Source organism: Spermophilus citellus (genome assembly GCF_964194105.1).
Source record: "Spermophilus citellus genome assembly, chromosome: X".
Lineage (NCBI taxonomy): Eukaryota > Metazoa > Chordata > Mammalia > Rodentia > Sciuridae > Spermophilus > Spermophilus citellus.
Window position 1 is genome coordinate 126,082,876 of NC_138190.1, and position 14,389 is coordinate 126,097,264.

The 14,389-nt window shown below is 42.7% G+C and overlaps 1 protein-coding gene across 1 annotated transcript in view; it reads right to left on the reverse strand.

Moving 5' to 3' along the window:
- Positions 1-13,722, reverse strand: part of ZDHHC9 (zDHHC palmitoyltransferase 9) — a 29,587-nt gene extending 15,865 nt beyond the window's left edge. The window contains exons 1-2 of the mRNA XM_081278392.1: positions 13,511-13,722; positions 11,633-11,934 (exon numbers count right to left, since the gene is read on the reverse strand). Of these exons, the coding sequence (XP_081134518.1) occupies positions 11,633-11,799 (167 nt within the window). The 5' untranslated portion in view covers positions 11,800-11,934; positions 13,511-13,722. The remainder of the gene's footprint in view (positions 1-11,632; positions 11,935-13,510) is intronic.
- Between the last annotated feature and the right edge of the window lie 667 nt (positions 13,723-14,389).

The following is a 14,389-nucleotide window of genomic DNA, read 5'->3' on the forward strand; positions in this document are numbered from 1 at the left end:
AAAATCAGCAGTACCTCATGGGCAGGGACCATACTATTTACTTCTCTTGAATTACTCTAAGCACCTAACACATAGTATGAGTTCAACAAATACTCAATTGATTGATGCCACCTATGGTCTCAAAGGACCTCCCTTATCCCCAAGCTAACCTCTGCCTTCTATCAACCTACTGAGAGCCACAATTCCTCTGCCTCAGCAAAGGATCACAACCACTAAGGACAGGCAAACAATTGAGCCTGGATTTGCAAGCACCAAAGTTGATCCCACTCTGGGAATGTCCAGGGCTTTTAATGCCCACTCATCTGGCATTAGGGTTAAGCTTGATGAGGAGGGAGAGAAAAGGATCAATCAGGAAGTAAGTTCGCAGCGTCAGAGGGTATCTTAGCATGCTTCAAGACCAGTGAAAAGATTCAGGGTGGAGCCGGGGTTGTGGCTCAGTGGTAGAGCGCTTGCCTAGCATGGGTGAAGGGTTCAATCCCCAGCACCACATTTTAAAAAAAGACTCAAGGCTGCTGATAAGCTGAAAATATTCATTCCCTCAATTAGCTCAACTAGTAGGTGATTAATGACCATCAGCAAGTGAAAAAGAAAACTATATGCCCTTAGAAACTCTTCACAAAGGCATATTCACTCCTCTCTTTCCTCATAATACACCTCTTCCTCTCTGGCTATTTCAACCTTTCAGGTCCTAGAGACATTCCTGTCATCATCACAATCACAATTTATGGAGTATTCACCATATGCCAGGCACTACCATTAAGCTCTTTAAATACACATCTCATCCAATTCTCACCCTAAATCTATGAGGTAGATTCCCTTACAACCTATGTGATAGATGAAGAATTTGGAACTTAGAGAAGTCTTCCCTCCTCCAAAAGGCCTATGCTAAGCTCATCTCTCCCTTCTCTACTCCCTGTACCCTCACTGCCAGAGCACTGTATTATTTCCTAGCTGTTTCTCAGCATGTTGATTACATCTCTCCCAACTAGACTTCATAAGAGCAAGAAACTGGTCTTACTGGACCAGAAACTCTTGGGTTTGAATCCTGGCTCTACCAGCTCCTACTTGGGTGAGTTAGTTAACTTCAGTCTCCTTTTCAATAAAAAGAGGATAATAACAGTACTTTACTGGGTCACCATGTGGATCAAATGTACTCACATAAAGTGCTTAGAGCTGCACTTGACATATAGTAAATGCTAAATAAATGTCAGCCATTAACATTATCATCATGATTCTATATTTCTCACACTCCAATAAATGTAAGGGGAAAAGAAGCTATCAATAAATACTTGTTGATCTGAACAGAATTTCAAACCAAATGAATGGGAATATCCAATGAGAGTTATCACTGGCCTATTTTTATCCTCCTCCTGAGGCACATTTCTCCTTGAAAAAAAGAGATCTTGACTAGAGGCAGACTATAAGTGGATGAGCAAGGAGCAGAAGGAGAGCAGAGAAAGTAAGCTAAGGAAAAAGCTTAGCTCATCAGCATGGGGAGTAAGCAAGCTGCAGTCCATTCAAGGCAAACATTTAACCCCAGGTTGTACATTTGCTGCAGTTGCTGAACAACTCCCGTGAGATCCTTCTCCTGCCTCCCTGTCACACACAACTGCATGGAGGGAGCAAGCCAACTATTATATTAGGCGAGGCAGTTTGTGATGAAGGTGAATGAAAATTGAACCTGGAAGATGATTTTAGTGGCTTTTCTGTTTGTTTGCTTGCTTGTTTGTTTTTAACACAATCCTTGCTCTTATCTTGCTTTTTTTTTCTTGGTACCAAGGATTGAACCCAGGGGCACTTTACCATTGAGCTACATCCTCAGACCTTTTTTATTTTGAGACAGTGTCTCGATAAGTTGCTTAGGGCCTTGATTAGTTGCTGAGGCTGGCCTTGAACTTGTGATCCTCCTGCCTCAGCCTCCTGAGTCATGGGATTACAGGCGTGTGCCACCATGCCCAGCCTTAGCTTGCTTTTTAATCATTTATATCCTTCTCCTAAAAGCCAAGAGTAGGGGGAAAATTGAGAACTGAAGGATCTATCAGCTGAATTCAGGGTAACTAAATTCATACATATCACTAGCTTGTGGGTTACTCTCTTTTCCATTGCTCCCCTTCACAGAAACACATAGTCAAAAAGTGAATTCAGAAATGAAGATCACTGCCACTTATTCAAGACCAAAGGATACAGGAGAAGCATAAGGCTTTGTTTCATGAACAAGACAAGTGAAATCACTACACTAACAGAAAATAGCCATCTTCCTAGTCACTGCCCATCCCTAAGAAAACTTCAAAAAAGCAAAGAAGTAATATTTCCAGGACTCAAACTACCCTGAGTATATAGTCTCCAATCAAAATCTTAAAAAAAAAAAAAAAAAAAGCAGAAGCTGGGAGCATTAGTGCATACCTGTAATTCCAGTAACTTGAAAAACTGAGGCAGGAGGATTGCAAGTTCAAGACCAGCCTCAACAACTTAGTGAGACCCTATCTCAAAATCAAAACTAAAAAGTGCTGGGTATCTAGCTGAGTGATACAGCACCCCGGGCTTAATATCCAGTACAAAAAAACAAAAAGTATTGTTATAAACCAGGCATGGTGCTGTAATCCCAGCAATTTAGGAGGCTAAGGCAGGAGGATTTTAAGATGGAGGCCAGACTCAGCAACTTAATGAGATCCTGTCTCAAAATAAAAAATAAAAAGTACTAGGGATGTAGCTCAGAGGTAGAGCACCCCTGGGTTCAATCCCCAGTATCTCTCTCTTCTCTTCTCTCTCTCTCTCTCTCTCTCTCTCTCTCTCTCTCTCTCTCTCTCTCTCACACACACACACACACACACACACACAGCAGAGCTATCTGATCAGCTACCAAAGGGAGTTTATTTCTTTTTATTAAAGGAAAATGGTATAGAACAAGTGGAACAGCCACCAAAAAAAAAAATTCAAAATTAATGCTGCTCCCTTGCACAGAAGGATCCAAGCTTAACCAAGTACAGTTCCAACACCTGCTTGTAAACCAGACAAAGGACAACTTAGATTTTGAATTATGCTATGCTATCAAGGATAAAGGTCTCTGTAATCTCCACACAGACTATCTTCTGCACCTGCTAAAACAATCCACTCTGTATGTCAACAAGTATACAACAGGCTCATTGTATTGTTCTCCTCCAGAGATGAGGCTACTGGCAGACGGTTGTCTCTAGTGAGTGGGTGTGACTGGGAAAGCAGATGTGGGACCAGTAGGCCTTTCTACTTCCAAGTAAGAGGAAACTTCGAAAATCAGCAGTGATTGTGAATTACAACCAATAGTGTTGGCTTTCAAAATTTATTATTTAAAAACTCTTCCCTAGCTGGATGCAGTGATACACAACTGTAATCAGTGGCTCAGGAGGCTGAGGCAGGAGGATTGCAAGTTCACAGCCAGCTTCAGCAAGCGCGAGGACTAAGCAACTCAGTAAAACTATGACTCTAAATAAAAAATACAAAATAGGGCTAGGGATGTGGCTCAGTGGTCGAGTGCCCAAATTCAATCCCTGGTACAAAAAAAAAAAACCTCCCTAAGTCCCTAAGCCAGGCATGGTAGCATGCACCTGAAGTCCCAGGTATTTGGGAAGCTGAGGTGGGAGGATCACTTGAGCTCATGGGTTCAAGACCAGCCTGGCCAGGGGTAGTGGTGCATACCTATAATCCCAATGACTCAGGAGGCTGAGGCAGAAGAATCACAAGTTCAAAGTCAACCTCAACAAATTAGCGAGATCCTATACTTGGAGAGCTCTTGTCTCAAAATAAAAAATAAAAAGGGCTGGGGATGTGGCTTAGTGATAAGCTCCTTTGGGTTCAATTCCTGGTACCAAAAAAAAAAAAAAACCTATGGTGAAAGGATTGAGAGGATATGTTGGTCAAAAAACACAGAATTTCATTAAGGGAGAATAAGTTTAAGAGATCCAATGCACATCATAGTAACTATAGTTAATAAAATTATTATATATTTTAAAATTCTAAGAGAGATTTGAAATGTTCTCATCACAAAAAGACAAGTATGTGAAATAATGCATATGTTAAATAGCTTGAGTTAGTCATGCACATCAAAACATTGTGTTATCCACCAAGAACATATATAATTTGTATTTGTCAATCAATGCCCCCCTAGGTTAATCCCATGATTGCAGTAAACTGGAGGTTAGCCTCCAGCAGGAATAAACTATGTGAAGGTTTGGTGGTAATTCCCAAAAATAAGTAATGTTTGTATATCTTCAAACATCACTAATTTGTCTTAGAGAATGACCAGATTTGTCACCAATGAATTTAAGTTAATTGGTTTTGAAACCCCCTAGTACTTTCTTTCTATATCACTTCTTGGGATAATGATATCCATACACTTCTGGGAACAAAATTTTCTTTGTTTTCCAAGTACCAAGAGGCCTTTCTCCCTCCAGGGGATTAGAAGTTCCAGTTATCCCTTGTGAATTTTATAAATGCAATCACGTTCCCACTAAGTCTTCATTTCTGCCACCTAAAGAGAAAACATCATTTTAAGTCATCATCTACCAACTTCTTGACCTGCCTCAAGCTTCCATAGCTGGGCTAGACAACTGGATTCCCATATGTCCCTATGGGCTACATGGTGGTACTGATCAGCAGTAACCAGCAGTGCCAGGCTGGGCTGGTACGTCATGTCCCATCCCCCACTCCTAGCATGCTAATTCATTGAAGTGATGATGATAATGACACAGACTTCAATTCACATGAAAAAACTCAAAAGAGATTCATAAGTGGAGCTTGTAAAGAGACCAAACAGATTCCATGGCAGGGCTATGCCTCATAGACTGGCAGTCTGAATTGGTGTTCTATAAAATATTCTGCTTCTAAGTCTCCCTAATAGCTTTCTTGCTATGATTTTTATGTTTTGTTTGTTTTTTTATCAGTGCAATCAATCAGCCAGCAAGTATCTATTGGTCCAACAAATGAAGAACAAGTGAAATAGGAGTTAATTTTGTTGGGAAAAACATAAACACATGAAACAGCTAAAAAATAAGACCAATAATCAAATGATAGAATAGTGATTCAAACTCAAAGGACTATAAGTGGTCAGAAAAGAGCTGTCTTGGAGAGCTGGGGGCTGCCTACAACTGCTTCAATGGCTGTTATTAAGGATTGCTTTAAAGAAGAGCTGTGTTTGGAACATCAGGAAAGACCCAAGATCAGAGCCCCATGATGCCCTTTGGTCCAACATGATAGGGATAAGCCTTTGCTTAAGTCCTCCCTGATATGAATAGAGGGCTGTTTTCTTACTTACAATGTACCTGCTCTAGACTGAATGTTCATATCCCCAAAAATTTCCTGTTGAAATCTTAACTCCCAATGTAATGGTATTTGGAGGTGGGGTGGGCCTTTGGTAGATGATTCAGTCACCTAAGGCTCCACCCTTACAATTGGGATCAGTGTCCTTTATAAAAATAAAGAGACCCTGGAGGACCCTTCTACCCTTTCTGCAATATGAGGATACAACAAGAGGAGAGCCATCTATGAATCAGGAATTGGACCCTCACCAGACACCAAATCTACCAGCATTTTGATTTAGAACTCTGCAACCTCCAGAACTATGAGACATAATTTTCTGTTGCTTACAAACCATTCAGTCTTTGGTAGTTTGTGACAATGGCCCAACACAGATTAAGACTCTACCTCGAGAGCATAATAAACATGTAGAACCCCTAGAAGACAGTTTCAAAGTTCTTCTTATGACAGAGTCTACTGAGAAGAAAAAAGTTTACTTTAGCACTAAAAACAAAACTTGAAATCAGCCTTATTATGTAATGCTATGTGAAGGCCAGAGGAAAAGGCATAACCCTCTTTTGCTCTGGTAGCAATGGAGAAAATTAACCAAACAGGCATTTTTACTTTTGAGGTGACAAGCTATGTTTTTCACAGAGGAAGTTTTAAATCTGTGTCCAAACAAATCTATTCAGTAGTTGCCAAATTTCAGTTATAATAACAAATTTCAATTTTTAATTATATTATACCCCTGCTTAAGAACTAAGAACAATTTCTTCCTTGCTGCCAACAATATTAAGCCCCAAACTCCACAGGCCAGTATTCTAAGGTCATCCATTAACTGGCCTTCTCTAATCATTATCATAAGACCTCTATCTTCTCATTGCTCCATTCCAAAAACATCCCACTAATTACCCTGAATCAGCTAGCTTCTTGCTATTGCAAGAGGCATGAGGTGCCTCATTTGTTCTTAAATAGAATGCTGGCTCTGGCATATCTGAGGAGGAAGATTTAGGATGTCTCTTCCTTCCTTCAATAAACATTTCAACTGATGTTAGCATGCTCGGGGACATCCCTGTTCTTTGTGCTTCCTTTTCCCAAAATAGAGATTCACTATACTCAATTAAGACTCATTCTCAAAAGATGAGAGAGGCATTCAATGGAGATTGACAGTATGAAACTTATTACCACAAAGGTAGAAGAGGCTGAAAATATACACAGGAACTCTTTTTTTTTTTTTAACACAGGAACTCTTGAATGAAGGAACCATAAAGAATTGTTAAAGGAAAGCAAACTGCTCAGGAGATCTAAACCAATCCTTCCTCAGGGAGCAGCAGGACCTAGAAACAGCCACAGAGGTGATGATCCCTCATTAACTCACAAAGCTCCTTATATTCTAAGTTCCCATTTAGAGATGGGCCACTGGCTCCTGCAAGACTACCAGAAGGCCATGCTGGAATGCTGTCAGTTTTCCACAAAGATGCTTCCATTTTCTAGGAGCATAAGCTTGGGAGGCCCAAATAACCTAGGTAACACACACACTAGCTAGCAAGAACCCAGAATATGCTGATCTAACATTTGCCACCATGCACAGCTTTAGTAATGTGAATTCCTTTAGCATCCCATAGCCAAAGGGGGGCCATGAATTGAAAGACGGTACCCTACAGAGACACTGGTTGGTCAACTGATCCTAATGAAGCAACCTCACTTTTGTGGGCCTGGTTTCCTCACTCACAAAAGAATGCAGAGTCTCTCCAAAGCCCTTTCCAACTCTACCATCCTGTAATTCTGTTAAATTCTGTTAATTTTGTTAAATTCTAAGTGCATCCAGAATGTATACATTCAGCAACATTTACTGACCATCTACTATGGAAAGCCTAGTGGAGGACACTGTGGGGGATACACAGACATAGGAGATAGTTCCTGACCCTGAAAAAAATCCCCTCTAGCTCTGGGGGACAAGGAAAAAGTATAATCATCACAGAATTCAGAAATATAAGAAATGCCATGTGATTATTTATTATAATTAAAAGAGTTTGAAAAAGGAGTCGAATTTGAATGGGCTAGAAGAAGTGGGATGATTACTAAGCAGTGTTACAAAGCTTTTTTCAGTTCATCCAACTCAGTGATTGAGTTGCCAATAAGTACACATCATAAGCATTAATGGGGACCAGTCCAACAGAAACTGGTCTGATGGCACCTTATTATGATTTCCTCCATATATGAGAGCATCAACACAGATCATAGCAGCCAACTGCTTCTAGTTCTGGGGTCAAGAATCATATAGTCATTCTTGCCACAAAAAAAAAAAAATCTGGGGACCCTGGCTATATTAGATGTCAGGTTACAAAGTTCAAAGAGAAAGCCAGGCAGCTAATTCTGGAAGACTGTGCTTGGTCCTTTCCCTAGGATTACACTTCTTTTTTTTTTTTTTAAATACCAGGGATTGAACCCAGGGGCACTTAACCTCTGAGCTATATCTCCAGTCCTTATTTATTTATTTATTTATTTATTTATTTTGAGACGGATCTTGCTAAGTTGCTTAGGGCCTCACTAAGTTGCTGAGCTGGCCTTAAACTTGTGATCCTCCTACCTCAGCCTCCAGAGTCTAGGATTACAGGCATGCACCATCATGCCTGGCCCAAGGATCATACTTTATCAGAAAGTAAAGTATGACCAAATACTACAATAATTTTTCAGTAGCTGAACAGCTCACAAGTTGTTGGTATCATTCCACTACAGTGTCCTGATACTCTAGGCCAAATTAATGGCTATGTGTTCACCACACAAGCTAGACAAGGTTTGAAGAGAAAGAACTAAAAATGGTTCCTGTGCTTAAAGCTGAAACTGGCATACACACTCACAATTCCTCAATACCTCACCCCTTGAGAATTAATTAGCAAATCCATCTTCTTCAAGCATTGTACAATTTTCACTCTGCTTTTAAATTTAAATACATTTACCAGGAATACAACTACATTTAAATACAGCTACCTACTGGTATTTGAATCTTCTAGTCTCCAAGTTATACACAATTTCAGGTTCTCAGAGTTGCAAGAGGGTTAGTGATTATGCAGCCCAATTTCCCTGAGGAATGGCCATCTAGTTTCTTCAGAAATACTTCTAACAATACAGAGCTCACTGGCTCCCAGGTGACCAGCCTTTTTTTCTTGTTTTGTTTTGTTTTATGTATTCAACCTTCTGTATTTCCATTGAAAATTACAGCTCTCTCCTTTGAAAAGTCAACATTCATACAAGCAAAACCTAAAAATACAGGGCTGGGGTTGTAGCTCAATGGTAGAGCACTTGCTCCCACATGTGAGGCACTGGGTTCAATCCTCAGCACCACATAAAAATAAATAAATTAAAGTATGTGTCCATTTACAACTAAATTTTTTTAAACTAAAACTTTGAGGCTATTTACTGGAACTACTAACCAATACTGCACTTTTTTCATTGAAGGGCACCCAGGTGCATAACCAGACTTCTCAAGCCATCTGGCTGATCCAGAGTTGTACCTCAGGCAGCCATAAATCAACTCACACTTTTTCCTAAGCACCTGCTATAAGCAGGACCATGTAACTAAAATGCACATTCAGATATGTTTCAAGACTTGGACTATCTTCCCACAAGGCAAGAATGCAGCAGCTAGAGGATATGGAGTCTATGCTCCTGGACAATTTAAGAATGAAAACAGACAGCCATTCATCTATTCAAATACCCTCACCTGCCTGAAAGCAGGAGACTAATTCAGCTGATTTCCTGGGATCTCACTGAGTTCTAATACTGACAATGAAATCCATATTCTATCCCCAAAACCCTACCGTCTACTAAGTGGTTAATAGTAAATTATAAACTCAAAGGAAAAGGTCAACCAGAAAGAGACACTTCATTTCTCAGAAGCATGCTAGTGTGCCTGTACAGCCTGTCACTGTACACTGTCACTAAAACATCTGTTTGTCAGGATACCACACACACACACACACACACACACACACTCACACAAACACAGATTCTACATTCTCAGTTAAAAGAATTTATCATCAGGATCCTCTCAAATTTGGTCAGATTTATACTTCCCCATTCCCCTTCTTAGCTAACATATTAACTTCCTTCTCTCCTCCCTCTCCCAGCCCTACCTTCAAAATATTTACTCTTTCATGTAGACAGCTGGAACTCAAGAGAGTCTTACAAAAAACCACACCCTTCACATGTATAGGAAAAACACAAGAAATAACTTGCAAGCAGTCAGGTGCAGTGGCGCATGCCTATAACCCCAGCAACTCAAGTAGCTGACAGGAGGATCATAAGTTCAAAACCATCCTCAGCAACTTAGTGAGACCCTGACTGAAAATAAAAAATAAAAAGGGCTGGGGATCTAATTCAGTGGTAAAGTACTTTTTAAAAAAATTAAAGTTGCAGGTGGACAGCATGCCTTTATTTTTGTTTTTGTTTTTGTTTTTTTTGTGATGCTAAGGATCAAACCCAGTGACTCTCACATACTAGGCAAGCACTCTGTCACTGAGCAACAGCCCCAGCCCCAGTGGTAAAGCACTTTTGAGTTCAATCCCCAGTACCCAAAAAAATGAAAGAAATAATTTGCAGATGAAAGTTGTTTTGGAAGAAAATTCAACCAGCCTCTGTCAAACAGTAACTTGGCTAATTATAAGCTTCATCCCATAGCAGTTTTCTTCAGAGGCCTGCAGGGGCCTAAGTGGAAGAGATGCAAGTCAGAGTCTCTCACTGGCTCCAAGATACAAAACGGGCCAAAGAGCAATGGCTTCAAATTCCAAGTTCCCCTGGCCAGTCAAACCAGAGCTTTCCTAAACCTAGGGCTACCAATTCATTCAGAGCCTGGAAGCAGGTCTCATCAATTTCATGAATGATTTCACTCATAAAAATGTAGCTACAGAGGTAGGGGGGACAAAAAGAGAGAGAATGACCACAGAGTTCAGTTTTGCCCTTCCAACAAGAAGCAAGGCAGGAATAAGCAAAAGAAACTTGAGAGAATGACAAGAAGAATGAAAACAAATTGTTTCCTGTCATGCATATGCCTGCCCAGCTGCACATGCTCACTTATACCATACACAAGCACGTGGTGCATGCACACGGGCACACACACACTCAGCCATGAAACTCAGACTGGAAAGCAGCTAAAAGCCCTCAGCAACCTGCCTGATTTCACCAAATACTCCACAAAGTCGGCAGCAATACCAGCAGCAGCAACAGCAAAAGGACCTTTAACAAAGAGCTCCAGTGACCTTACTTTGCTAGCCCTGTGTAAACTGGGGCCTCTCTCCCTCCTGCTATTACTTAAGCCAGATATAATCATTAAAAAGTCTGGCAAAACAGTCCCCAAATACTCTGCATGCACTGGGAAAGCCTATAGCCCATAGAGAGGGACAAAATGAGCCCCAAGGGACCAGAACTCATTTTAATTACCCACAAAGCCTGGCCAAGGAGCCCCTTCCTATATACCCTGACCACACCCCAACATGGGAGCTCCATTTCCAGGTCACCCATGTACAATGAACCACAGCAGGCTTCCATCAGGTATGGCTCTCAGCCTATACATACACCTCCAGTTCCTCAAGGCCTTCCTTACAGTAATCCCAAAACAATTAACACTGCTCTCATCCCTAGAGTGTAGAGCATTCTCAGCACACCCACTAGTCATGCCACAGTGCCCTAGAATCCAACTGGCCACCTCCCTAGAGAAGTGACCTACACAGACTTCAAACAGTAGCTCTAGTACTAGCTATTACAACACAGAAAAAAAAAATAACTCCAAGGCTGGTGTCAGGCATACAAAGAATAGAGAGTGCACATTGAGTGATTTTGAGGGAAAGAAAGAGTAACTCACTTTTAAGAAGCACCTATGTGCCATGCCCTCAGCTTGTTTGTGGTACTACTGAGCCTGAAACCAATATGCAGTGAATTGGAGATCCCAATTCCATTGGCTTTTCAATTTACCAGCTATCTGAGAGCTAGAGACTAGGAAATGGGACTAGAATAACAGATTAAGTATTGTTGGGTGGTATTATAATAACAAGAGTACCCCTAGACTTGGGAAGGGTGGAAAGGAGGCCGTTTGTCCCTAATCTCTTGCCACTGAAAGGGGGAGGAATCTCCCTTATTCCCAAATTTGTCAGGGGTAGCCCCAAATCAGTGCTATAAAATTGGTATCAAAGGTCTTAGTCTTTGTAGGAAGCACATACTCTGCTATAACCACAAAGCAATGAATTCAGTTAGTATCAACTACAGACATTGTTTAAGTCATCCAAGAACTAGCAGCAAACTCCCCAGAAAGAAGGCTCTTCCCCCTGGATCAAAGCAATCATAATTAGGCAATTCAATGGAAACTTACTCGAAGGCAAAGAAGAGTGTGCAGGTCCCCAGGATGAGGAAGAGAGTCAAATAGAAGATCCCCTTTTGCCGGGCCATCATGACACGGCCATCACAGCAAAAGGTGTTCCTGCCAGGAAGTTTCTCCCATTTCCGTGTCACCTTCTTTCTCACCACCATCACAGACATGATTGGAATTCCAGGTCCAAAGTGGGCTTTGTGATTACACGAGAGAAGAAACAGAGGCTGAGACCAGCTTCAAAATCACGTTGCCTGCTATTGATGCTGCTGGGTCAAACATCATCAAAAGTCCAATTTCTAGCCCTAAGGAAAAGCACAAAAAGGAAAAAAATGAGGTAAGAATAAGAAAATGCAGATCAACTTTCCTGTCCCAGAGGCAGAAAAGATCACTGCCCAAAGGAATGGGAATGGGGAAATGGGGGAAGTTAATTTCCAATCTGTTTGTCCTCTAAAAGGAGAAACAACTAAAAGTTCTCCAAAAAAGAAGTGGCCCACCATTTCTTAAACTGTATGCTTCCAAACTAATATTGATGAATTGACAATCACAGAACTTTGGAACAAAAAGGATTTTATAGGTGATAATCCTCATTATTTGTAAATGAGTAAACTGAAGACCATAAAGAGGGAACAACTTATCCAGGATCACAGAAGCAAAGCTCAAAAAAGAAAAAAGGCGATGACTTCCAGTCCAGGGCACTTTCTACCATACCACAGTGTTCTTTAGTTTTCATTAAGAGGACTCTAAAAATGATAGTAGAGTTTCTGTCCTTAAGGAGCTGTTCCCTTCCCTCCTCTACTTCTTCACCTTCTTCAGTTAGCCACTCAAGTATGAATCACACCAGGGAATAACTCGCCCTCTGGCAGGGGTAGGAGGTTCTGGACACTCTGTACACATACAACATATTGTATTTACACAAAACAGATTTCCCCTCATCAAACCCTCTACAACTTCCTGAGTCCGGGAAATGAAATAATCTTGCTGGTCTAGCCTAACATTTGTGGGAATCTTAATGAAACCACATTACAGACCTATAGGTGAAAGCATGACTTAAGCAGAAGAGATTCTAGAATGGTTGGCAACTGAGATGGGTGGTTGTGGGGGCAGGCAGCTGAGACAAGTCATAAGGACGCTTTCTGGGACATTTCTTAAGTACAATCTCTGCTCAGCATCCTGAATTCCCAGGCCTACCCTTGCTGGGCCACTGCCATCCTCCCCCTCTCAGGTGTGGGGCTGTGGCCTCTATTTACTGACACAACACGCAAGAATGAGGTGGAAGCCTGCAGCCCGACTGACTGAAAGAAACAACCAACTGGAGATCATTCCCGGACAGGAGAGGGCAAAGGTCCAAGAGGGACCAGGAGCTGAGCCAGGAAATGAGAAGGTGAAGGCTTGAGAAAGGGGAGGGGGCACCAGAGGTGCACAGAACACTTCCTTTGTGTAAAACTAACCTGGAAAACAATCTCCTCCCGATAAACTGGCCCAGCAGGAGGAGAGAGACCAGGAAGGGGAACCCGGCCTGGGAGAACAAAGATCAAAATCCGTCGGGAAGCAGCGACCAACCCACTAGCCGAGCGTCTAAGGCCCGAGTCCTGGGCCGGGCTGCGGGCGCGGCCTCTGGAGGCCCGCCCTGCCTCTGCCACGCAGCGGACCACCGCCCCAGGCAGGTTGGGACGCGCGCCGCATCCACACGCACACGCGTCCACACACTCGTACACACTCACACACGCCCCGCCACGTGTAGTCACCCGGGCTAGGGGCTTGGTGGCTGTCGAGTTGAGAAGGGCGGTGCCAATGTCCCCGCGCCTGGGTGCATCTGAAAGGGAGGCAGCCCACCACGCAAACCGAGTCCAAGAGACCCCCACCCCCACCCCTTGTTACCTGAACGAGAGAGACCGAACTCGGCCAGCTACTGAGGGCAGGAAGTGCACTGTCCCAAGGGACCGCGTCGGCTGCCAAAGGTGGCAGTGAGTTTTTCTCCCCGGACGGGAGGCTGCCTCCTCCTGACAAGGGGCCCCAATAGTCGGGGCCCTAAACCAGCTGTGGCAACCGCCCACCGCTGGCCGAATGGAACGCTCCTCACGTCACCAGGTCGCTCCAGTAGTTGCTCGCTCTCCATTGGCTAAACAGCCTCAGCGCCTCCGCCCCTGGCGCCCCTTCTCAGAACTGCCATTGGCTACTCCTGACGCCACTCGACAGTGTCTCCTCCCACTCCCCCACCCATCTCCCTGCTACTTGCCCACCTGCCAAGTCGCTGCCTGCTTCTTTGGGGTCCGAGCGCCAGTATGTGAAGTGTTGACTTCTATTAACATAGTTACGCAAAGACGTAGGGGAAGGGTAGTGCTGATGGGACAGAGAGGTGGGTACCAATCTCCCCCTACTTATACGCATGGTGAGATACTGAAGCCAACACTAGCTCACAGATCCGGATGCTCACCCCAAACTAGGTCCGCCCTGGGCCTCTCCAGTCCTATTCACATTAAAATCAACCATAACTCCGGGTTTTACTCTTCCTCAGCATAAAGATGAGTCTTCTTCCTCCCAAGTCCCATTCAGTAGTCAGTGACCCCACCTTTGTCTCAGGCACCGTGGCCTGCATTTCTAAGGCTTTCAGAACAAAACAAATAAATATAAAAATGAAGTTGAAAGGGATAACTGTCCTCAAGACCACAGAATAATTTTGACAATACCAAAAAACAATTCACTGACATTAAGGGACTTAAGAGAAATTCCACTAAGATGACAAATTCTTCCAGGTGA